At 38.5% G+C, this 26,575-nt stretch overlaps 1 protein-coding gene across 1 annotated transcript; it reads left to right on the forward strand.

Moving 5' to 3' along the window:
• The first annotated feature begins 525 nt into the window (after nucleotides 1-525).
• cbx2 (chromobox homolog 2 (Drosophila Pc class)) lies at nucleotides 526-26,575 on the forward strand. Its single transcript, XM_020939600.2, has 5 exons — nucleotides 526-656; nucleotides 734-777; nucleotides 15,198-15,263; nucleotides 17,336-17,405; nucleotides 22,179-26,575. The coding sequence occupies exons 1-5, from the start codon at nucleotides 585-587 to the stop codon at nucleotides 23,346-23,348; spliced, it is 1,422 nt and encodes a 473-aa protein (XP_020795259.1). The 5' UTR covers nucleotides 526-584; the 3' UTR covers nucleotides 23,349-26,575.

Raw genomic sequence — 26,575 nt, forward strand, 5'->3', positions numbered from 1 at the left:
AAAAAAAAAAAAGGTGATATGCATTCTTTAATATTACTATCATTGTTAACAGCACCACATACAGGTGTGGCATATGTATTACATCGTTCGTTTTCACTCTGCCCCGTTGTCGTCTGGACGTGAATATTTATTAATCTGAAAGGTGTATGGATGCGTTTTTTTGTTTGTTTTTTTCAACGCAGAAATAAAAAAATAAATAAATAATAAATTAAAATATGGATGGTTGCCGTGTGGACGTAGCTTTAGAATCTGTGTCAGTATTGAATCAGTTCTTTAGTATCAAAACTTGAAGATTTTACACGTGTCTCTGTAAACTTGCCAATGTCTTCGTCTTAATAAACCTCATATTTAACCTGCACGCCACAAATTGTTAACTGCACTTAAATAAAATCTTACTTTTTTCATTTTCACTCGCTAAGAACTTTTATTGTGAAGGTCCGCGGTCCCACACCCGGTCTCCCCTCCCCTCCGGTCCTTTCTCCACCTCCCCGGCTCTTCCTCCTCCTCCAGCCCGCGCTCCTCTCACTCTGCTCGGTCTCCTCTCCGCTCTGCCCCCGCCGAACACACGGAGCCAAAGCGCGGCCATGGAGGAGCTGAGCGCGGTGGGAGAGCAGGTTTTTGACGCCGAGTGCATCCTCAACAAACGCCTCAGAAAAGTACGCAGATTCACCTCGTGTTTGCGGATGTTTGGGCGCTTTTTCCCCCGGCTAATCCGTGCGCTTTTGTGTTGCAGGGGAAGTTGGAGTTCTTGGTGAAGTGGCGAGGATGGTCCGCGAAGTGAGTACAGAACAATGAAAACAACAACAACGTGACGCTTGTTGCTTTAACGTAGCGAAATCTGCACGTAATTTGACGCATAAACTCAACTGTGCTTCAGAGTGTAAAGTTAACTTACAATTTTTCCGTAGAATTTAACAGATTTTGTTACGTTCAACCAATTATTTGCATCTTTTGTTCATTTCAAACCTTATCTTTCAAGTTAGCTCGCTCAGTTACTACACGTAGGCGTAACTTACAACGTAAATTTAACCTACTTTGTACGTTTTTAAATATTATTGTTTCATTTTTTTTTTTTCATTTTAAGTGATGCAAGGTTAAATATTAATATTGTGTGCCAGATTGAAGGCCCATATCGATCAATAAAATATGATAATTTAATATTTTAATGCAAAATTGACCTCTTTCTAAAGTTTTCACCAACAGAAATGACTATTCTTTTAAAATTCCAAAATCAAATAGAAAAAAAAAAAGTAAATTCATGTTAGAGAAAGAAATAAGCCCTTTTCACGTTTTCTAGTTGAATATTATAAGGTCTATGCTGTAATCGTCTTGGAAAAAGTGCTATATTGGTCGAAATTAGACGTTTTATTCTTGTAATTATGGAATCCGGTGTTTAGAGTTGTTTGAGTTACAGAAATAGATGTACTCTGGATGTTCTGTACTCAGCTGCAGTAGTTTCACCATATGTCTCTCTTGAAAGTAAATTGGATCAGCAGCATCTGCTTATGTAATTACAAGTGTCATTAAGTTAGCATACACTTAAAGCACGGTCTGTATCCCTAAACACGTCGATAGCAGCTTGAACGCCACATAAAGATATAATTATTTGTTTGACTGAAAACAGCACTTACTGTATAAAGAGGCTGTTATACTCTGAGCTGAAAATCATTGCAGTTTTTGTACTACTTCTCCACAGTACAGTTTGATGAAAACTTGTTGGCAGCGTATTTTTTTGTCATTTTATAGTACATGAATTTAAGAACAGCAATCTAGAACTATTAAAGAGTTTCCAAAAATACTAATTCAAATCGATACTACAACTAATATCGAAACAAGATACTAATTTGAGTAGGTATTTATTCTAAAAACGTCACTTTCACGGGACAGAATTTGAGCTTTCCTGTACAGTTTTTGGTGTCACGTTGAGCTTTATCAGATCAAGTATACGACACATTTCTCAGCCTGAGGTTTGAGTATGAAAATAATATACTTGCACTACAAAAGGACCATGTTTTATCTTCGTGGCAGTATCAGAATCGGTGTCAAGTTCTGAGTCAGTTCTTTAGTATCAAAACTTGAAGATGTTTTTGGAAGTTTTGAAATGATTTTGGATGACTTGTCATGTCACAATTAGATTAACATTGTCTGTATATTTACTCAAACGTAGGCCTGTCACTATACCACATTTTGAAGTGAAATGCTAAAGAAAATATTGCAGATAAACATGAATACTGACTGAAACAAGCTCAAACATCACTTAGTTTTGTAGTTAGTTTGTATAGCAAGTTATAGAAGTTAGTTATTCAGTCTTCTTCAAAAATAAAATTATAGCAATTTTTAGTCACATTTCGTTTCAGTCTCAGTTTGTTTTCATTGTTAGTTAGTAGTTACACCATATTATGTTGAAAAATGTACTCTTTTCTACTCTTCTGAATGTCCAGTTTCTGTTTTTGTTAAGTTTCTGTGGAGTTTGAGTTGTTTTGTCCCTCTGAGGCTGCTGTAGTTTGGGACCATATGTCGTTCTTGGAGGTAAATTGGATTAGAAACATCTGCTTATGGTAATTAGTATTCACATTATTGGCCCTCGCATTCTCTGTTAGCAGGTGCTCTTGTCATATGAAAAGTGCCGGGGACACTTCACTGAGGCTTGAGCCCAGTTTGGAAAAAAGTTGCATAATTGTGCTTTAATACGTTTGTGGGGAGAATGTTAAAGGTCCTGTAGAACACAAAACGGACTCTTGAGAGATTTTCCCCATGTTATAATGTTGTGACCTCACCAAGTTGCAGATATGGTACTAATCGCAATACATAGGCCACGATACGATACATATCTCGATACAGTGAGCTTTCGATTCGATTTGACCTGATATATTTCAATTTGATTCCATACAGTTCAATAAAAAATTGTGTCTGTGATACTAAAAGTCTTTGTTAAACGACTTCTTGTTCAAAGTTCATATGAAACACACATTAAAGGACAACAAACAAACATTTTAATCACCAAAACTGTAGCTGTAACAAACTAATTTAGTAAAATACACCAAAATATACTCTTGGTAATATATCGTGATACTATATATCGCTATTTCGATATCTTTGCACACCCCCAATGCAGAGTTTTGTTTTCAGGGCAGCCGCAGGGTCTTAAAAGTCTTACAAAGGCCTTAAATTTCATGTTCTTAAATAAAGGCCTTACAAAGTCTTAAATTATGTTGTCCAATTCTTATTTTTTTCACAAAGGTCTTAAATTTTTCATCATTAGCCTAATTTTTTTTGTAAACTCAACTGGGCTGCCTTGCAACGTTAAACAGAGGGAGGAAAAAAAACAACAACGTGAATCATGTAAAGTGAATGAAAGTCTAATTTGGAGAATGCTCAAACAATACCTAGTTTGTTATAAATGATTTTTTGGCCATTTTACAAGCAATGCATACGGCTATAAATGAGTTCTGAATGAGGTTTATAGTAAAAGTATTTTTTGATATTTAAAGCAGTCAGTAATGGTCATTAGTAGAATTGGATCTGGTGTTTTTCTCCCACATAATGGGTGCGATGTTTCATTCAAATGGTCTTAAAAAGGTCTTTAAAAAGTCTTAAATTTGGGGTAATCAAACCTGGGGATACCCTGGTTTTGTTTCTTTCATACATGTTTGAGTAATCCTGATGTATTAGTCTGGGTACATTTAAAGAGTTCAGCATGCTCTGGTCCACCTTGTGATGTCATGTAGTGGTAGTTTTCAAGTTAACAACAAATAAATCTGAAATAAGATGAAATAATCCAAATGATTCTAATGAAAGTGTGTGGAGTTTAAAAACACATTGAAGCACTTCCTTTATTAGCACATGACATCACAAGGTGGAACAGTGTTTTCTGTTTGAGAGAAGAACCCTGTTTGTGTGTTAAATGTGTGAGTGAAGCTAAATTAAACTCCAGGTCTGTTTGTGATGACCAAACTACATTAGAACATAGATCAAAAAACAGCATAATATGGGCTCTTTAAGTAACAGTACACTTACTTGAGTAAAAGTTTTATTTACTCTATGTTTGTGGTCTGTCCTTTGAAAATACCAAATTTGGTTGATTATTTCATGTTTTGTCTTTAACCATTAATGTAAAATTAGTGTTACATCCAGACAGACACAGAGGAGACTACATAGACCATGATGCTTTGCTCTGTTACACTGCAGCCAACATGTAGAAATGACTGATTCATATAATAGCACACTGTTAAAAATCATGTAGAAGTCACAATTTGAATTTGCGCGATTACTGATTATTTATTGGGAAAGTTCCAGAATGTGGCATTAAACACTCACATTTATGTCATACATTTTCACTTTTGTATTGTTACTTTGTTGTGTTACTGTTGAAAACACAACAGGGTGTGCAAAAATATCAAAATATCTATATATCGTATCATTTAATGTGACAATACAGTATCGATACTGTATCACTTACTGCCAAGAGTGTTGTTTTTTTTTGTATATTTTACTAAATAATTTTGTTGTAGCTACAGTTTTGTTGTTTGTTTAGAGGATGGAATCTTGTTTATGCGACACATTTGATATTTTCACTGTTTTGATGATTAAAATGTTTGTGTTTCATATGAACTTTGCACAAGAAGTGGTTTAACAAAGACTTTTAGTATCACAGACATGATTTAGCCTTTATTTTTTTATTGAACAATATCAAATTGATTTGAAATATATCGTATCGAATCAAAAGTGCACTGTATCAAGGTATGTATCGTATCGGCAACTTCTTAATGATACCCAGCCCTAATCCTTACTGGGAGTAGGGTTGCCTTTCCTCAGATCTGGCCTGTAACTTAGAGGCGCCACTTGTTTGTTCCAGATGGATAGATGAAGTTTAAAGCCAAAGTGTGGAACATTCCAGGGAAAGCAAAATATCCACAGAGACAAGCGAGTGGAAAGAATAATCAGATGAAAGTTGGGATCTTGGCTTAAGTTCAAGAATCACACAGAAAGTTTCAAATCAACCGCAAGAGATACAGTACATTTTCTTTACTGTTTATCCAAAGATTAGCAAGTTGTTGTTCTTTTTATGAATTTCTTTAAATTGTATTTTTTGAAGTTTTAGACATTTCTTAATATATTCTCAATACTCTAGTTTTGTTGGCCCATCTTTAAAGCCACAGTGGGTAACCTTTTAGCCAAAAAATGTGCTGTTTTAATTGGACTGTAAATACTATGAGCGGGCTTGCCTCTCCACAAACCTGATTTAAACATGACCTAGAGCAGAGCCTCTTCCTGCTCGTCTTTATGGAAATGTTGTTCCATATTCCACAGTACGGCATAAAACTGAACTACATGCACACTGTCCCAAAGTACGGCTTTAACATTCAGTTTCCATAGAATCATGCAGGTGTGACATGCTACATCCTGAAAGTTACACAGTGTGGCTTTAACACAACCATTTTGATAGATTTGATTTTTGATTTTGTAGACAATATATATCGCCCTCCTCTAACTGAAATGAAAGGTCCCATATTCCGCTGTTTTCTGATCTGTTATAATGTGCGTTCTGTTTCATTCACACATGTTTAACTCGCACATCCTAAACACAAAACACTGTTCCACCTTGTGATGTCATGTGTTAATCCACTGTATGTTTAATCTCCACACATCTTCACTAGAATCATATGGCTCTTTTCAGCCCTGGAATTGGCAATCTCTACTGAACTAAAGATTAAAAAAAAGTGTTAACTTAAAAACTACCACTTCATGACATCACAAGGTGGAACAGAGCATTTTGAGCTTTGGAGATGTAAACAGACTAACAATAAAGGGTTACTCAAACATGTGTGAATTGCCACGTTTACATGAGAGCTTTAATTCCGAATAAAAATAATTTAATTTTGAAGAAAAATGAATTCGGCTTTAAAAAGACCATGTAAACACTAATTCCTAATGAAAATTATTATTCGGAATTAAACTTAGTACCAAAGTAAGTGGGTAGTTTATTCCAATTTTAAAGCCAAATTCATTTAGTACTCAATCATATAAACGTTTAGTGTTCTTAAAAATAATTCTAGTCATTCAGTGCATACTCATTGTGTCGCCCTTTTGAAGCGATCCGGACGATCCGGCTCCACCAGTCCTGGCTCCGGGCTTTCCTCCACGTCTCTTTGGATTTGTGAGCAGGATGTGGGAGTGGGCTGAGGTAGAGCAGTCATCGACTCAGTTAGTCTTCTTCCTCCCTTCTCCTCCTCAGCTGACAGACGTAAAGTGTGAAGTTTAGAATTCCTGAACGACTGCGGAAAAAGTTTGGATCATGTTTGTGTCCTGTGGCGTAACGACAAACCGAGATGACAGAAAAGCCGGTAGCAGCTGAAGTGTGTGTTTTCTTCCGGTCGATGTAAATATGTTGGTGTCCCTGTCCAATCAGAACCCTTCCAGATGTTGAACGGAATTAAATGAAGCCGATTTAACGTGGTTTCTATGTAAAGGAAAATGTTTAATTCCGAACTATTTAATTCAGAACAGTTAATGTGGAATTCAAAAACATCATGTAAACGTGGCCAATGAAACAAAACACAACTCCAGGTCTGTTTTTGAGGAGGTAACAACATTCTAACGCGACTTAAATCTGACAAGAATCCATTTTGTGTAATATAGGCTCTTTAAGACTGATTCAAGCTCGAGTCATTTTGGCCCAGAGAGTTTCCCATTTCCCAGATTGCCTTGTACTTGTCCCTAACATCTGCCTCTCCGGAGCTCGGTATTGTGGCGCCGTAATCCCGCTTGAATACTCGGGCCTGCGGTTGAGCCCGGACCCTCTTTGTGTGAATGGGGCGAGAGGGGGAGGAGGGGGAGGAGGGATGGGTCTCATTCAGGGGTCATTTTCTCCACACTCTTCCACCTCCCCCGTCCCTCTTCTCTCTCTCCGCTCTCCAAACCGGGGCTGTTCCTGTCCACGCCTCCAGCTGCAGCCCTCTCTTTGTTTTGGTAATGAGTTTGATTAAGAGTGAAAGGAGCCGCGGCCACTGTTTGGGAAAGAAAAACACGCTAAAAACAACACAGCCGAGGTTCAATCTGCTCGGGTGGAAAATATGGAGATTTCTCAACAGTTAGGACTCACTATACACCCGTGTTTCTCAAACTGGGGGAAGTACTCGTAGCACACAAGCTCCTTCACAAGGAACTTGGACTTGGTGCGCTTCAGTTTCTGGTTTTGCCTAATTTAAAGGTGAACCGTGTAACTTTTCTAGTAGAGAATCCGCCACCTGCTTGACTCCAGGTTTTTTCTTGAAATGTTCTACAGTAGTAACCATGCTGGCGCCACCTAGTGCTTTTGCTCAATTTCATTGCTCTCCAGCGACTAGGTCAGGAAACAAAATACACTTCACCTCTATGGGCTCCTTTCCTCCTTTCGCATCCCTACTTCTTAGCATATTTTCCGCACTGTTAGGTTCTCTGGATTATAAGACACACTGTCATTAAATGGTCTATTTTTGAACTTTTTTCACAAATAAACCGCTCCGGACTTTAAAGGAAACACAATAGTTGAATGGGTTTGTGGCGTTCACAGTGACTCTGGGCTTTGTTCAGTTGTGGCGTGTAGGGAGGGTGCTGTCTGGGATCGCTGGATTGTCGGTGTGTTCGTAGTGACTCAGTTGTTCAGTTGTGTCTAGAAGTGGCACATTGCACTCGCTTTTTCGGTTCGTTCCTCCGTTCCGTTCCTCGTCGGCGTGGAGTGATGAGTGTGTCTGTGCGGTCGCTGTCTGCTCCGTGTGTGTTTGCGTGCTCTGTGGGTGGTGTGGCTTTGTAGTTTACTGAAGTTGTGCTGGGACACCTGAGTGGATTCGTGTATAGGGCGCTTTGGATTGTGGGGTGTGCGGTCATTTTTTGATGCAGTTGGAGGCTTAAGAGCACGCCAAATAGCCCGGAAAATACGGTACTTTTTAATTTATTTTTGAATTAATTTTTTTTTTTATATTATTATTATTCTTTGTAATCATTTACATTATGTATTTAATTAATTTATCTACTATTATCATTTTTTTTACTTAATCATTAATTATTATTATTACTATTTTATTTGTATTTATTTTATTTTATTTTGGGTTGATTGGCCAGTGGTTGGGGGGTTGGGTTGACGTTCAGATGTGTCCTCCTTACTGTCATATCTATAATGGTAATATTCAATACAGTGCGCTCTGTTTGTTAATGTTAAAAATGTTTAATAAACAAAGTTGGAAAAAAAAAAAGGAATCAAAATACAATAAATGGTTTACAAGAACCCTGGAAGTTGTAGACCACACATCGGCCAATCAGTGAAGAGCTGTGAAGCCGGCAGTTACATGGACACCACTGAGCGTTCAGGCACATTACAGACATCTCGACCGAACAGCAGCGATTGGTTAAATAGAAAAAGTACCCACCTACCCTCCACCGAACGAATCCTAATGCTGCGAGGTCAAACAGTTTCCACGAAGTGAAACCGGCTAAAGAATCAAGCTACTACAGTATGGCATTTAATTTAACTATCTCCATGGAGACGAGCAGGCCACATCACCAGGCCAGATCTGTGGAAAAGTGGACCCCTGTGACTGGCGACTGCTGTATCAATATATCACCAAGAGTATTTTTTGGTGTGTTTTACTGAATTATTTTGTTACAGGGCTACAGTTTTGTTGCTTGTTTAGAGCAGTGTTTCCCAAACTTTTTTCTGGGGACCCATATTTTAAAAGTCACAAACCTTCATGACCCAAGTCAATAGACATTATTTATAAATCACAAAATTAAGTTGGATTTGAACATTATTGAACATTAATGAGGATATTTTATTGTTGACTGAGTGATTGTATCTCTCTGAACAATTAGTATTACTCAAGTTTGAAACACTGAAAAACAGAAATTGAATCAGCAATAAAAGGATCCATAAGTCGCCTATTTGGGCATTAAATGTAGAACATTTCTTTGTCTTTTCAACACTCAACTGAACCAGCAATACTGGAACAAAATAGTCAATAAAATAATTAAGTCTCCTGTCAAAACTGTATATCACAGACCAACACGCAGAGCGTGACAAAGCAACCAAAAAAAATAAATCTCGCGCAACCCAGTCTTTGGGAAACAATGGTTTAGAGGAAGGAAACTCCTTTATCCGACACATTTGACATTTTCATTGTTATGATGATTTAAATGTTTGTTTCATATGAACTTTGCACAAGAATTGGTTTAACAAAGACTTTTAGTATCACAGCCATGATTTAGCCTTTATTTTTTATTGAACTGTATCAAATCAATTTGAAATATATCATGTTGAACCAAAAGCTCACTGTATCGAGGCATGCATCGTATCGACAACTTTGTAATGATACCCAGCCCTACCTGTGATTGAAGTAATGCATGTTTTTGCAGTAGTTTTTGTTGTCGAAGTTTTCAGCTTGTCCAAGAAAGAGTGGAAGTAAAAGCCTGGAGACCAAATGGATGTCTTATGTAGGAGAAGTTTATTTACCATCAATAATACTGACCCGGGGGGAACTGAAAAGTCAACATAGTGTGATTTCAAAAGTGAACATAGTATGATCTTGGAGTGTTCAAGCCCCTTTTATTATGCTTCCAGAGGAGGAGGTTTATAAAGCAAGTGGTGAGACTGTGAAGGCCAGTAGGCGCCAGTTAGTCAGCAATATGCCACAATTGAGATAATGGTACGGCAGTGATACGCCAAGGGAAGATCATGGTGTAAATATAACCTTTGTGCGTCAATGTTGAACTGAAATTCTCTTATGATTTTGACAAATAAAAACACCTGTAATTGAATAAATACAAGATATATTTGTTTAATGCTGTACTGTGGAGCATCCCAGGCAAAGCAATAGCATCGTCATGGAAACAAGCAAACGGCAGATCCTCCCCCGAAAAGTCACACAGTGAAATTCTTGTTTAGAACTACAGTGGTAATGATGTAGTCCTGGTTCAGCCCTAGATTAGACCTGGAATAGTCCTGTTATAGACCTGGTGCTACTCAGAAAGGAGAGTACATGTTATTGCTTTGCCTGGAAAGTCCCACAGTATGGCATTAAAGTTGTATCTTGCATGTATTCGGTGTATTTTTACTGTTTAAAGGTTCATATTACACTATATTCTGATCTGTTGTTTCCTCGTCACGAACAGACCTGGAGTTGTGTTTTGTTTCCTTCACACATGTTTAACACACAAACCCTGCTGATTTAGGCTTTAGAGTTTTTCTCTCAAACACAAAAAATGCTCTGTTCCACCTTGTGATGTCATGTGGAAGTGCGCTACTGTGTTTTTAATTTCCACAGACCTTCACTAGGATCATTTGGATCATTTCAGCCCTGGAAAACAAAAGGTAAAACAAGCTGTTATCTTAAACTAAAAAAAACAAAACTACTTTGTGACATCACAAGGTGGAACAGACTGTTGATGCAGACAGAATAATAAAGAGTTACTCAAACATGTGTGAAAGAAGCAAAACACAACTCCAGGACTGTTTTTGAGGAGGTAATAACATTCAATTTAAAGTTCACAGGAGTCCGTTTTGCGTAATATGACTTTAACAAAAAGCAATTATTTTCTATGTAATGCCATACTGTGGAACATTCCAGGGAAAGCTATATCGTCTCCAGGGCGGACACAAAAACACTGGAGTAAAATCAGGAGAGTGTGTGACTGTTAAGCTGTTTTGGCTGCAGTTGAAACTATGTGGAGAATGCAGCTTTGTGTCGTTTTGGTGAAATACGACGAGAGGGAGGGCATCTGAGGCAAAAGGACAGGGAACGGCAGGGGACGGTGAGAACACGAGGGGTCAGATTTCTAGACTTCTACTCTCCATCTGTGAAGTGTGAAAGAGTGAAGCAGTTTAAATGGAGTTGAGAACAATCACTGTCAGTTTCAAATTGAGGTGGATTTTAGACTTAGACTTAAATAAATACTGTATTTTTCGGACTATAAGTCGCTCTGGAGTATAAGTCGCACCAGCCAATGAAAAAGAAAAAAACATATATAAGTCGCACTTTTTGGGGGAATTTATTTTATAAAATCAGAGACCAGGAACCGACATATCATCTTAAAGTCAAGTTCTGGTAATAACTAGTAATAACTAAGATTTAATCAATTACAGATGGTTTTATAGCTTAAAAATACCAAGAAAACCAGACATTCTGAGTGGGAGCGGGGTCGCCTGTGAGCTGACCAGTAACTTGGCCTGGTTTGGTCTCCATGATGATAGAAAGTTTTAAAACACACTTTGAAACATTTCAGACAAAGAACCGTATTTTCAGGACTATAAGTTGCTTCGGAGTATAAGTCACACCAGCCCAAAAAATGTGTAATGAAGAAGAAAAAACATATAGAAGTCGCTCTTTTTAGAGGAAATTTTAAAAGTTGAAAGTCAAGTTCTAGTAATAACAATAGAAGAGAGAACAACAGACTGTTAACGTCACATATGAACAGTTCTTCAGATAAACTATAACATAAACAACAGAACAGAACAAGTTTACCAAACTCTCCATCTCACTCCAAATCACTAAATCCATTCAATTCTTCATCCTCGGTGTCACTTCTGAACGACTCGGCCCCGACCTCTGGAGGTAAACAGAGTGCCACTTCCTCTTTGGTGTAGCTGTCGTCAGATGGGCATTAAGTCGATCGATTGCATTGAATTTTGTCGATACGAAGCTCTCGACAGCGCAAACACTGGAGTTGTGGCCTCAGTCCCACGTTTGGGCTCTGGCGCCTCCTTGGAGACACTGTACGACTCAGTGAGTGTGTTTACATGTACATCAGTATCCTGGTTTCGTCATGGTGCATGTTTACGCAGTATCCCGGTTACTGCAACATAAAGAGCTGAGCTAAACCTGAGAACTAACTCACCTTCAGCATCAACATCTCTCTGTCACAGAAAGAACATCTATATTCTACTGAGTCGTGTCCCTTAGTTCGACAGAAGCTGAACCGCATCAGTGCACGAGTGTTTTTTTGTTTTTTTTTTTTTCTCCGCCTTAGTTTATGCAAATTAGCCATGCAGTTTTTAGTTTATTCTTATCTCAAACGGGCTGATGTGACTCTAGAGTGGTGATGGTTTATGTTGTTATGTTGTAAAGTTGAGTTTATTTATACAGATTAGTAATAGTAATAATAATGATAATACTATAATATATAATATATAATAAAAACGATAATGATTAATCGAAAATCGATCGTTAATTTTCCCAACGATCGATTAATAAAATTTCATCAAATGCCCATCCCTAGTTGTCAGACTCAGCATCAGTTCCAGTTAGAATTATTCGGGTCTTTCTGACTCCCGACAGGACAGTTTCAGTGTCACTGAAGTCCAGACTTTGTCCGTCCATCCAGTGACTTCAGGAAAGCTACATGGTGCATCCTCCCGGTTCTTATGAAGCTGTGTTCTCCATCCCCGCTTTCCGTCAGTCCCTCACAAGTTTCCCACTCACTCTAAGTTTTCTTTCTACTGTTTGATTACTAGACATGCACAGCAGAGTGAAGTGACAGTGGTACAGGAGGAACAGGAGCAGCAGATACTCACACACAAGACTAGAACCTCTCACCGCTTCAGTGTGAACATTTACAATATATAAGTGGCAGTTTAAGTTGCAGGAAACACCCAAACCATGAAAAAAAGTGTGAAAAATACAGTAGTGGTTATTTCTATTTATTTTAGCTCTGAAATAATTGGAATAGGTCTGGGGAACAAAGTTAAGAAGCCATTTGTGTGTAAGTACCACGTTTTAATATGAAGTGGACCAGAGGAGATGGACATGCTGTTTAATTCCATATTTTAGATGAAGAAAAACCCGAAAAACTCCAAAAACAAGTTTACTTCAAGTTCGTCTTACAGGAGGCGTCTTCTGTCTCCATTATCAATCAAATGTCTCTTTGTCTCTGCGTCTTCTCTCTTTCTCTCTCTCTCTCTTTTATATTTGTTTTCTGTTCCTCCTTCTCTCTCTCCATCTCTCCTTGTATGTCTGTGTTCTCTTTTTTCAGACTGTGTCAGCTGTAACAGTTGTTTTCTGTCTCAGTTTCTCTCCTTCTCTTTCTCTCTCTCTCATCTTTTTTTTCAATATTTGACAGCTGTAACAGTTGTTTTCTGTCACTCCCTCTCTCCCCTCCTCTCTCCCTCTTTTTCATGTTGACAATTCCTTTCTCCCTCCTCTCTCTCTGCTTATCCCTCTCTTTTCTCTCCTTCATATCCGTCAGTTCAGCTTTAACAGCTGTTTTCTGTCTCTCTGTCTCCCCTCTTTTTTACTCTCCCTCTTTACCCCCCTCTCTCTTTCAGTTTTCCTTTTTTCTCTCCCCTCTCTCTTTCACTCTTCTTTTGTTCTCTCCACCCAGTGTTGGGAAGGTGACTTTTAAAATGTATTCCCCTACAGATTACAGATTACACACACCAGAATGTAGTTTGTAACGTAATCCATTAAATTACTTAAAGTGAGTAATGTAATCTGAATACTTTGGATTACTTGATATTGTCATGCCTTTTAAAACTACATGAATGTATCAACCACATCCTGAAAATTCTTGTTTGTTCTCTTCAAATTGTCTGTTGAGCCCAAGTCTCATGAATAAGCAACTGTTTACTGTAGAGAAGCAAAGACCAGGATCTGTTAACATAAGATGTTTTGTCTGCTAAAAGAAAATAAAAAGTCCAGTCTTTCCTTAACCAAATTAAAAATATTATTGATAGAGAAATTATTTTTATATGAGATCACCTTAAATTATGTCCAACCTACTGTTAGTGTCATTGTTTAGACCTGGTTTTTTAGTTTAGTCCTGGTTTTAGTCCTGGTTTAGTTCTGGTTTTAGACCTGGTTTCAGTCCTGGTTTAGTCCTGATTTTAGACCTGGTTTAGTTCTGGTTTAGTCCTGATTTTAGACCTGGTTTAGTCCTGGTTTAGTCATGGTTTAGTTTACCTGGTTTAGTTCTGGTTTAGTCCTGGTTTAGACCTGGTTTAGTCATGGTTTAGTCCTGGTTCAGTCCTGGTTTAGTCCTGATTTTAGTCCTGGTTTTAGTCCTGGTGTTAGTTCTGGTTTTAGAGGAGCACAGGAGGAAGCTGCGGTCTACACAGCGTACGCGAGAAAACACGGTCCACACGCGGCACGTGGGAGAATGACGGTGGTCCGCGCGTTCTCATGTCGATGACGATGATGAAGGTGTGTGTTTGTGTGTGTTTGTGTGTGTGTGTGCGTGTCCCCTCATGTCTCAGGTCACTATAGGACAGTAGTGCAGACATCATGAGTCTATGCAGGTTGTTTTCACCAGTGCCAGTAGCTCCAGTTTGACATTTAACTTGCAGGTGATTTTATATTTGTTATTTTCTTTTATATTTCACGTCGGGAGAAGAATTTCCAAGACACAAATGTGTTTTTACCTGTGCACTGCTGCCTCTGTTCTACTGGCTCTTCAACCTCGTCCATTATGTGACTGACGCCGCCAACGTGAACATGACGTTTACATCGCTCTTACTGTCGCGTTCTGTTTGGGTTTCCAGCAATGAGTGGAATTACCGAAATAAAAAAAATAAATAAATAGGATGTAGTACAAAATGTGAAAACAGGAAAATACTGCCTTGTAATCCACTTATTTCAGCAAAGTAACTGTAATCCAATTACCACTCATTGAAACAGTAACTGTAACTGAATACAGTTACTCATAATTTGTACTCTGATTACTTAACGGCGGTACATGTAATCTGTTACTCCCCAACACTGTCTCCACCTCTCTTTCATATTTGACAGTTGAGTTGTTTATGGTCTCTCCGTCTTTTGTCCCTCTCTCTCTTTCCGTCTCCCTCTTTTCTCTTCTCCTCTTTCATATTTGACAGTTGTTTTCAGTCTCTCTCTCCTCTCTTTCACTCTCCGTTTTTTTTCTCTCCCCTCTCTTTCATATTAGTCAGTTGTAACAGCTGTTTTCTGCCTCTCTCCTCTTTCTTTCTCGCTCCCTCTCTCCCCTCCTCCTTCTCCCTTTCTTATTTGACAGTTGGTTAATGTCTCTCTCTCTCCCCCCTCTCCATTTCACTCTCCTTCTTTTCTCACCCACTCTTTCATATTTGACAGTTCAGTTGTAACAGTTGTGTTTGGTCTCTCCCTCTTTTCTCACCCTCTCTCTTTCTCTTTCTGTCTCTCTCCCTCTCTTCCCTCCTCCTCTCTTTCATTTTTGACAGTTGTGTTTTGTTTCGGTTTCAGACACAACAGCTGGGAGCCTCAGGAAAACATCCTGGACCCTCGACTCCTGGCGGCGTTCAACAAGAAGTGAGTCAAACGTGTCACTGCAAACACAACACTCACACTGAACACAGTCGCAGCTCAAGTGATGTTTCGATTTGTTTTCTGGCATTTCAGAGCAGTGTCAGTCTACTTATGTTGTTATGTTAGGCCACAACTCAGTGCTAGTGCAGCCTTTGCAGCTCAGAGAGGGAAATCTGGAGGTTCTGAGCTTCACATGAGGCCTGTCCACAAACTGAGAATGAGAATAACTTTTATCCTTATAATTAGTCCAAAATTCTGCTGCGCAATTTTAACTGGAACCAAAAAACGTGAGCACATAACTCCGATTTTAGCCTTGTTGCACTGGCTTCCAGTTTGTTTTAGAATTTATTTTAAGATTTTATTGTTTTTAAAGCTTTGAATGGACTGGCCCCACAGTACGTCTCGGACCTCATCCAAATTTACCGTATTTTTCGGACTATAAGTCGCACCAGCCAAAAAATGCATAATGAAGATGAAAAAAAACATAAGTCACATTGGAATATGAGTCGCACTTTTTGGGGGAAATTTATTTTATGAAATCAGAGACCAGGAACCGACATTTCTTGTTGAAAGTCAAGTTCTAGTAATAACAATAGAAGAGAGAACAACAGACTGTTAACGTCACATATGAACAGTTCTTCAGATAAACTATAACATAAACAACAGAACAGAACAAGTTTACCAAACTCTCCATCTCACTCCAAATCACTAAATCCATTGAATATGTTGAATTCTTCATCCTCGGTGTCACGTCTGAGCAACTCTGCGCAGCTTCAGTTATTTCTGAAGTCCAGGCTTTGTCATCCAGTGACTTCCAGGAAAGTTTCATGGTGCATCCTCCCAGTTGTGGTGAAGCTGTGTTCTTCATTCCCGCCTTTACGTCAGTCTCTCACAAGTTTCTCGCTCACTCCAAACTTTGTTTCTGCTGCTCAATTACCATTTTCTGCTGCATATTTTACTACTACTTTTTCTACAGGAGACATGTGCAGAAAACTGATACACAAGTGTAGAGCGCCCTCTCGTGGCTATCAGTCTGAAAATTTGAATATATAAGTCATAAGACTTGTATGTAAGACAGAAACTGAACCGCATCAGTGCTGTTTTTCTTTACTTAGTTTATGCAAATGAGCCATGCAGTTTTAAGTTTTGTTTCTGTAGACTTGTGCAAAGCTGCATTAAACACATTATAATGTCAAACAGGCTGATGTGGGGCTACAGTGGTTCTAGTTTATATGTTGTAAAGTTCAGTTTAATTATGCAGATTAATAGTAATAATAATGATGATCATTATGATGATCATAATATGAAAACGTTAATGAATAATTAATCGTTAATTCTCTCGATGATCGATAAGAACATTTAATCGAATGCCCATCCCTAGTTGCAACGCACAGTTTCTGAACGTCAAGAGAACTGAAACAGGCACTCAAAAGCCAAGACAAATAATATATATTAGAGAATGGACTTGCTATGCGACTATGCAACGTTTTGGTTGGGGGTCTGTCACCTGCTTGTTTCTGTGGATACATCATTGCTCTGCTTCGAATGTTCCACAGTATGACATTAAACGGCTCTACCTTACATTTATTCAATTACAGATGGTTTTATAGCTCAAAAATACCAAGAAAACAGACATTCTGACTGTGAGCGGGGTCGCCTCTCCACAGATCTCACCTGGAACTTTGCCTTGTCTGGTCTCCATGAAGATAGAAAGTTTTAAAACACACTTTGAAACATTTCAGACAAAGCAATAACATCTCCATAGAGACAAGCATTTGACAGACCCTCCAGCAGAAAAGTTAAATTTTTTATCAAATAAAATAAAAGGCTTCAGCACTAATAAGAGGCACTGACTGTCATGTGCAGTGCAGTACGAGTATATGAACAGGATCAACACTTTAGTGTAATTTAAAACTGTAATTGTAACTGTATATTCCTTTAAAACACACAGCTCAGTTAACTTAAACGTAGTTTTTGTTTAGTTTTCACACCCAACTTCTCATTAAACTTTTCTTTTTGTTTTTGTAGCTCTGAACTATGAACTCTTTGTAATTTAAACTCTAAATTGTTTCCAGGGAGCAGGAGAGAGAGATGATGATGAGAAATCGGGGGAAGAGACCCAGAGGACGACCACGGAAAATACTGGTGAGTTTATTTAGAAAAATCAGCTCCTATTTTACCACAAATTGAAATGTTTTCTTATTTTATTTATACCCAAAACAAATAAGAACTGCTGAAGACGTGAGTATCACCATAAGCCCCCAAGTTTGTGATCTTTAGTTATTTTTTTCTGACTTCCTGCATTGAAATGTAATTTTTTTTTTCTGATCAAAAAACAGGTGTTTAACCGTAAATCGCAAACCGCAATGAACCCAATAACCTCTGTATTAGCATGAGTAAGAGCAAACCACAAGAACTGACTACAGTAACTGACACCACACCTGCAAAGTACAAGGCTCGTCTTTGCAGTTCCCAAGACTAAATTGCAGTAAATAAACAAACACATAAAAATACATGAAATAATTTGCGTTCATATTCTAGAATTTTGATGTTTGTTGATGAGATTCACTGTTTTTGGGAGAAATATCCATATTTTGTAAGGACGGGACAAGATCTCGTGAGACAAAATTGACACAAGATCGTGCACACATGACAAAAATTATCTTGTGAGATTTTTTTTCCCCCTGAATTTACCTTTGGCGTGGATAGAACATAAGAATAAGAGAACAAAAACTGGTGAGTTACGCAATTTTACAAAGCTGTAGTTCCAAAAAGCTGTACTACAATGATCACTCAAGTATTGCATAAAATAAAGGAAGCCAAGATTGTGAAATGGTTTGCACTACTTACCATAATTTCTGGACTATAAGCTGCTACTTTTTTCTCAAAGATGTGGCCAATCTATGAACGGATTATATGTTTGGCACAGTGTCCATTCATATATACGGTCCGAACTTGAAAATGTTCTTGAAGACGTGGACACCTGCAGATTATATTCAGGTGCAGCCTGTGTATTAACGCTGGGTGTCATTAAGAAGTTGCCGATACGATACATATCACGATACAGTGCACTTTCGATTCGATACGATATATTTCAAATCGATTTGATACAGTTCAATAAAAAATAAAGGTTAATTCGTGGCTGTGATACTAAAAGTCTTTGTTAAACCATTTCTTGTGCAAAGTTGAAACACACCCATTTTAATCCTCCAAACAGTGAATATGTCAAGTGTGTCACATAAACAAGTTTCCTTCGACTGAACAAGCAACATAACTGTAGCACTCTAACAAAATAACTTACCGTATTTTCTGCACTATAGGGAGCTCTGGATTATAAGGCACACTGTCATTAAATGGTCTATTTTTGAACAGTTTTTCACATAAAAATCGCACCGGAACTATAAGGCGCATTAAACGAAACACAACATTTAGATAAGTCAGTCAAACTTTATTTAACATGTTCACAATAGGGATGGGCATTCGATTAAGTTTTCTTAATCGATCGTCGGGAGAATTAACTATCGATTATCGATTAATCATTAACGTTTTTACATTAAATGATCATCATTATTATTACTATCTGCACTACTAATCTGCATAAATAAATTCAACTTTACGACATATAAACCGTAACAACTCTAGAGCCACATCAGCCCGTTTGACATTATAATGTGTTTAATGCAGCTTTGTGCAAGTCTCACAGAAACAAAACTTAAAACTGGCTCATTTGCATAAATTAAGCGAGAAAAAAAAAATGCTCTTGTGCGCTGATGCAGCATGATTCAGTGGAATACAGGTTAGTGTGACCATATTTGCGTTTGTCAAAACCAGGGCACCGTACGGGGGGAGGGAGGTGGGGCCTCAACATCGACATTGCGCGACTCTCACCTGGTAAAGTACATATTTGCTGTTTTGTACACTGTGCACATGGCCTCACACTTGTCCCGAATGCAACGGAAAGCGTGGAATTTATTGTCCAAGTCATCGTTAAATACGCATTTGCACTTCGGCACGTTGCAGACTGACCCACTGTTTGTGTCTCGCTCCTTCTGAGTGCAGAGACACATGTACTGACCCCTGTTTGGTCACGCTACATTCGGTTTGTTGATTAAAATAAACGTAATCGATGAAATTCTTAACGATCAATTATTGATTAATCGACTAATCATGCCCATCCCTAGTTCCCAATAACTCTCAACTTTGTTCAATTGTAATGTGTAAAAAAAATACTGTCTGAGACACTAAATTGTTATCGTATTTACAATAAGTCATAATAGTTTAAACAGTTGGGCGATTATGGCGTCCACACGCCCGCATCCCTCTCGTCATTATCCAAGTCAGTGTGGTTACTGTTCCCTGGCAGTTCAGTGATGATTCTGGGACCACAGTTGACTCTGACCACAGTTGATACTGATCCTTAGCCCGGGCGTCCACGATCCGTTGGCAGATCGTGGCGTAAGTCGCTCGGCGCTGTCTCTCTGTCTTGGTGAATGTGTGTTCTCCTTCTCTCATCCACTGCTCCCACACAGCTCACACTTTCACTTTATAACAGCCTTGAGTTTAAAGTGGGAGTTGTGGGCGTGTCTCTTGACAGGTGCATTTTGATATTAAAAGGAATCACAGTATGTATTAATGCTCCTGACTACGGGAGCCGTAATGCTGCAAGTGGAGCGGCTTTGTAGTTTACTAAAGTCGTACTAAGACACCCCAATAAATTCATGTATAAGGCGCTCGGGATTATAAGACACGCAGTAGATTTTTGATGAAATTAAAGGTTTTTAAGTGTGCCCTGTAGTGCGGAAAATACAGTAGTAAAATATACCAAAAAATACTGTTGGCGATATATCGATACAGCAGCCCACAATTTCGACACTGTATCATAACATTAAACGATACGATATATAAATATTTTGATATTTTTGCACACCCCATCTATGTGAAAAATCCCTCAGTCGTCCAGGTTGAATCCCCAACTATATGTGTACTTTATTTTTCTTTTAAAATTTTGTTAATGAGGTTTTTATTCCGGTGCACTCAATAGTCCAGAAATTACGGTAATTATTACAAATTATGTCAAAATCTCATTATGTTCTCATGGACTCAATCCCATGATGTGTCTCGTCTCGTGAAAATTGTGTCTTGCCCTACTTCTTAATATTTTGATCCACAAAAGGTTGAACCTTATAATTATTTGTTTGGGAGTGGCTCCAAAACCTGTCACATTAATCTCATGGCTTGTATGACTGCATCTTTGGTGTTGAAAAATGGCAGCACTCTCTGAAGCTATTGTGAAAAAATAATTAGAGATGCAAAGATCCAGCTTTTTCAGTTTCGATACCGATTCCAATTCTATAACTTTAAGGGTTTACTGATATCCAATAGTAAATGATACCAGTGCAGAGACTGATAACGGCATTTATTTCCTTAAACAATCATATAAAATAAGACAAAATGGATCCAAATGCAGCTGTTGTATATCTGAAGTACAACATATGAACTTTGTATAAATAAAAGTTCAAACATGACCCTTTCTGGGCAGACAGTGATCAGTGAATACAGTATTTTTCAGACTGTAAGGCGCACAGAATTATAAGGCACAATATCAGTAATGTTGAATTGTCTAGTCTATTTTCATACAAAAGGTGCATTAAGCGAAACAAACACATGACACTTGAGACTGATCCTTAGCCCAGGCGTCCACGATCCATTGGCAGATAGTGTCGTACTTCGCTCGGCGTTGCCTCCCTGTCTTGGTGAAAGTGTATTTACTCTGCGAGGCTCCTGACTGTGGTAGACGTAATACTCCAACAGTCCATCAAGCAGTACAGCTTCATAGTAGACAATATACTGCAGATGCGGGCTGGAGCGGGAATGAAAATTACAATTCTTTGCGGGTGCTGGTGGGAGCGGGACTGAAAATTCTGTCTCGCGGACCTCTACTCAGTAGTTTACCAAAGTCTTACTAAAACATTTTGACAGATTTTTGAGCACTGTGTACCACATGGAATCGTTCGAGCTCAGTAAACACAACCAGAATGAATACATAAGGCGCACCATCTATTTTTGAGAAAATTTAAAGGATTTTAAGTGTGCATTATAGTCTTAAAAATACAGAAGTCTTATTACATCCAGATCCAGTCTTATCACATCCAAGTCTTATTACATCTGATCCAGCAAATGTTTTCAGTATTGGCACTGATATCCATTACCAGCATTGGCTCGGTGCATCCCTAAAAATAATCACTTTTGTTTATTTATACTGATCAGGGTAGCCACGAGGTCTTAAAAGTCTTAAAAACGGTCTTAAATTTCATGTTCCTAAATTAAGGCCTCAAAAAGTCTTAAATTATGTTGTCCAAGTCTTAAATTAAATTATGTTGTCCAAAAACAAAAACAACATGACTGAACATCTAATTTGGAGTATGAGCAAACAATACTTTGGTTTGTCTGTTGTTGTTGAAAATGTTAAATGGTTGAAGCACTTTGAAAGACAAAGTGAGACAAGACAAGGTTGAAAGGTGAAGGGTTAGTTTGTCTTGTTAGAATGTTCTAAATTATTTTTTGACCATTTTACAGGCAACGCATACGACTATAAATGAGTTCTGAGATTTTATTATGAAAGTATTTTTTGTTATTTAAAGCTGTGAGTAACGGTCATTTTTAGAATTGGATCTGGTGTTTTTCGCCCACATAATGGGTGCGATCTTGGTCTTAATCTTCATTTAAGTGGTCTTAAAAAGGTCTTTAAAAAGTCTTAAATTTAGGGTAGTCAAACCTGGGGATACCAGTTTTAGTTTTATGTAATTACAGAGACATGAACCATTAATCAGGTCAGCAAATCTGCAATGTGACAGTTACACAGTTAATTCCACCTGAGAATTCCATCTTATTTGTATTTTTATGTTTTTTTTATTTCAGGAGAATCTTCCAGAACCAGAACCAAAGTCCAGCAGCTCTTCCGGCTCTGGCTCCGGTTCCTCCTCCTCCTCTGACTCCTCCTCCTCGTGCTCCTCCTCTTCCTCCTCTGAAGATGAAGATGACCAGGAACCGAGCCAGCAGCCCCCCGTCCGAACCCTTCACCCCGTGCCGCAAAAGAAAGCCCAAATCGTCATGGCAAAACCCGACCCGCCCAGAAAACGAGGGCGGAAACCGATGCCACCTGAGCTGAAAGAGTACCACAACAAAGCCAAAAGACCAAACCTCAAGGAATTGGAAGTTCCAGGCGCTATCAAGAAACCCGTCCACCCAGCGAGCTTCACGTTCATGGGTTTTCATCGCAACATCAGCACCTTAAACAGGAGCCCGGTTGGTCAAGGCGTGACGAAATCTGCGCAAGCTCAGAGCAACCTCGCGGCGAACAAGGCAAACCAAACCAAAACCGAAGCGAAGCTCACGGGGGCAAGCGCCAGCAGTCTGGATTTGAAAATGCCGGCGGCCACCAAGTCGAAAGGAGTCGCGGCGTTGAACCTGAACACGACGAAGCATCAAGGGACCACGCAGCACACGCTAAGTCCGCCGAGTGTTGCCAAGAAACCGCAAACTAGCATCGCGAGCATGCAAAGGACACCCAACGCGAAATCCGTAGCAGCTTTGCCGTCCAAAAACGGTCCGTCGGGAGGTCAAGCGTCAAACCAGCAACCGTTAAACCTTCAGAATGCTAAAACAAAAGATTTGCACGTCAACGGAGTTATGCAGACGTCGGGGCTGAAAAGTCCCACCGCGCCGATTCGGAAAACTCAAGATTACATGTCGCCCAAAAGCCCGGGAACGGCACTGCAGAATCGCCAGGATAAAAACAGCATGAAAGAGCTAGCGGAGATGAAGAATTCCAGAAACGCCGTGCACAAAGCGAACAGCGAGGTTTCCAAAGATGGGAAAAAGGTGAACGAGCTGAGCGCGGGAGAGGAGGGGAGCACTTCTGAGTCGGATACGGATTTCGGAGGCCAGATTATGACGAACAACGACTGGAAACCGCCCAGGAGTTTGATCGAACACGTTTTCGTCACCGATGTCACAGCGAATCTGGTCACGGTGACGGTGAAGGAATCGCCGACCAGCGTGGGGTTTTTCAGCATCCGAAACTACTGAGATTTTGGACTTTGAACACTGCAAAAAATTAAAGGAAGACATGAGGTGGAATGACTTGAAATCAGAATAATGATCTTGATTTAATTTGAGTAGTTTTGACTTAAAGATGGAGAATTTATTTATTTATTATATTAAATCGACTTTTTGGAGCTTTTTTACTATGTTAGAACGTTCTCTCACTAAAAACATCCATGAAACTTAACAATTTAATACGTTATCATTTAATTTGTTAAATGAATACGTTGTTTTCAGTGAATATAACGTTTAAAAAACAATAAAAGGTAACATGGTGATCTAAATATGTTATACATTAGCAATACTACAGAAGTGTAATACCCCCTCTTAAATTTGTAGATGTTTCATTATATAAAAAAACAAAACAAAAAAAATTAGCCAGCCACCTGCTTGTCTCCATGGAATGTTCCACAATATGGCATTAAACGTGAAAGTTTTGCTTGATTCCAGTTACATGGGATTTTATTGCATCTATTCTTACTCTGGGGTTGCCTCTCCACAGATCTGACCTGTAATCTGGCGTAATGGCTACAGTGTTTGTCTCTATAGGAATAGATAAGTTTAGTTTTATTTAAATGATTATTTAAAAAAGGTAAACACAGCCTCACCTGAAGTTTTGACAGTTTTAATCTAATAATTTATTGAATTGCAGGTGTTTGATTCCGTGTTCCAGTCTAAATTTATGTGTAGAGCACATTTTTATAAACAAGACAGTTTCCAAAGTGGTTTTAACTTTAAAAAATCAGCAGAATTAGGTTCCAAACAAGAAGAACTAATAGAATTAATAGATAAAATATTAATAGTAATAAAATCAATGAACAAAAATGATAAAAGCCGTAAACAAAAGCCGTACTAAAAAATTTGAATCCTCCACAGGTGAGATCATTTTATCAGTAAAGCGCTAATATCTCCATGGAAACAAGCAAGTGGTGTACCCCCCATGAGAAATGTTACATAGTGCCTCTTTAAAACATTCATCATTAGACCTAAATAGAGCTGAAAATAGTCAAAACTACTCAAAAAAGATGAATATTCTGAGCTGAAGTCATTTCACTCCAGTCGGGGTTTTTTGTGGTGCTGCGGCTGTTGGATCCATGGATGGGGAAGAAACAACTTTGCGCTTCTTTTAGTCAAACCATTTTTAGTTAAAGGACTTTTATTTATTTGTTATTTTGAGTTTAAATGTGGTCATATGGACGCTCAGAGGCCCAGACCTCACAATGGAAATTATAAAGGACTGAAAGAGACTGAAAAAGACTGTATTTAGAAGGAAGTGAAGAGGGAGGAGACGGTCACCGGATAAAATGCTGCTTTTCTACAAGTTTGCTACGTCAATTTGAGGTGTTTGCACAGTATTGGATAGAGAGTTGGCAGTTCAATTCCCACTTCTGATGCTGTAAGACACTTTACCCACCTCGCTTGTGTCAATATATGATTTCTGTTTCTCTGTAGGGCTGTAGATCTTTAGTTGTTCACTCGATTTACTCAACGATGGTGTCTTAATGAACCAAAATTAGTTTAGTTTATCATTTTCATTATAAGGAATTATTTGGGACAACAGCAGAAAGGAGAAGTGAGCGTGTGAGATGAAAATTTTGCATTTTTTGGTGTTTTAAAGGTAAAAAAGGCAGATTAAACTCACAATTCACAGATTTCTTTATATAAATATATAGAATCCTAGTACTTGGGGGGTACAAATGTCAGTAATGCGTGTTACAAAGCTTTGTGAACTTGTTTTGAAGTGATGGGTTTTTTGTTTTTTCTTCATACAAATTCGCTAAAATTACGGCAATATCAGCAGTGGTGAAGCGCCGGAGATGCGCACGTGTAAACCGTTACGTAACCGCGAGCGAAAGGACCGACGCAGAACTCCACACTCCACAGCTCGAACCACAGCTGACGCCCGATTGCGCCCTGCAGACACCCTGTTCCACGAACTCGGGGTTCTCTCAGGGGCGGAACTAGATTCCAAGTTCTAGTCCTGGTTTAGTCCTGTTTCAGCCCTGGTTCAGCTCTGGTTTAGTCCTAGTTTAGTCCTCGGTTTAATCTTCGGTTTAGTCCTGGTTTAGTCCTCGGTTCAGTCCTGGTTTAGTCCTCAGTTTAGTCCTCGGTTCAGTCCTGCTTTAGTCCTCAGTTTAGTCCTCGGTTCAGTCCTGCTTTAGACCTGGTTTAGTCCTTTGTTCTGTCCTGGTTTAGTCCTGGTTTGGTCCTGGTTCAGCCCTGGTTTAGTCCTAGTTTATACCTATTTTAGTCCTGGTTCAGTCCTGATTTACACAGAAATACATAATAGTTTTGAGAATTTTACTACCAACTTCAGCCCTACAAATCAAAAAGACTTCCTGATCAGATCTTCAGCGCCATAATTTCAGCTTCATTTGGTTTAATTCTTAATCAAACACAGATCAAATGTTAAACAATATTACCATAACTTTGAATGATTATAGACAAGGTAAGTGAAGTGTCATGCTCAAGGAAACAAAAACAATTGTACAAAGTGGAGTGGAAATTGAACTGCTAACTTTTTCATATGTAAGCAAACATTATTAAAAAAAATTTTTTTGGGGGGGGGGTTTTCATCTAGAGTTTTGAACAAAATCTTAAGTTGAATTGTACTTCTTATCTGCGAACACAAGATGGCAGCATTTTATTTTGGTGAGTGGCTGTAATTATTAACATATTATATTCTTTACTAACATTAAGAGAAGTTAGGGAGCTGTTTTACCTTTAGCTCCAGTCATGTCTTTGTTGTGAATCATATCGAACAGTAGCCTAGTTTTATAGTGACATTTATTTTGTAATACTCAAAATTTAGCTACCTCTTTTGTATCCAAACTTTCTATGTCTACTCTTGTTTTGAAGGGACTAAAACTGTTTCCTTTCAGGGTATATGACATGATAATCTTGAGTTTTATTCTGAAAATCTGCTGTATTTGTGTTCATGTTTGGACAACTCAGTAAGATGTAAGGCGCTATAAACGAAAAGCTTTTTTTTTTCCATATTTTGATCATGTTTTTGTCAGGTATTTGGTCATTTGTTCTCATAACCTGTGTGTTCTTTACATTGAGGGAGCGAGACTCTGGTGTGGTCCATGTCTAAATCGCAAAACTGAATATTTTTGTAGCCACGTTCTACCACGGTTTTGTGCAGAAACTATAGAAGTTGCATATTTTTGAAAATCTGTCAATAAATGTGTTCAAATCATGATCTAAAA

Source organism: Boleophthalmus pectinirostris, unplaced genomic scaffold (assembly GCF_026225935.1).
Source record: "Boleophthalmus pectinirostris isolate CB_2022bp ecotype Guang Dong unplaced genomic scaffold, ASM2622593v1 HiC_scaffold_17, whole genome shotgun sequence".
Classification (NCBI taxonomy): domain Eukaryota; kingdom Metazoa; phylum Chordata; class Actinopteri; order Gobiiformes; family Gobiidae; genus Boleophthalmus; species Boleophthalmus pectinirostris.

What these genes read in the sequence shown, in the direction of transcription:
- cbx2 (XM_020939600.2), top strand. Translation starts at nt 585, where the DNA reads ATGGAGGAGCTGAGCGCGGTGGGAGAGCAGGTTTTTGACGCCGAGTGC. An exon ending in TCAACAAACGCCTCAGAAAA is followed by an intron (nt 657 to 733) that starts GTACGCAGATTC and finishes TTTGTGTTGCAG; the next exon opens with GGGAAGTTGGAGTTCTTGGT. An exon ending in TGGCGAGGATGGTCCGCGAA is followed by an intron (nt 778 to 15,197) that starts GTGAGTACAGAA and finishes TTTCGGTTTCAG; the next exon opens with ACACAACAGCTGGGAGCCTC.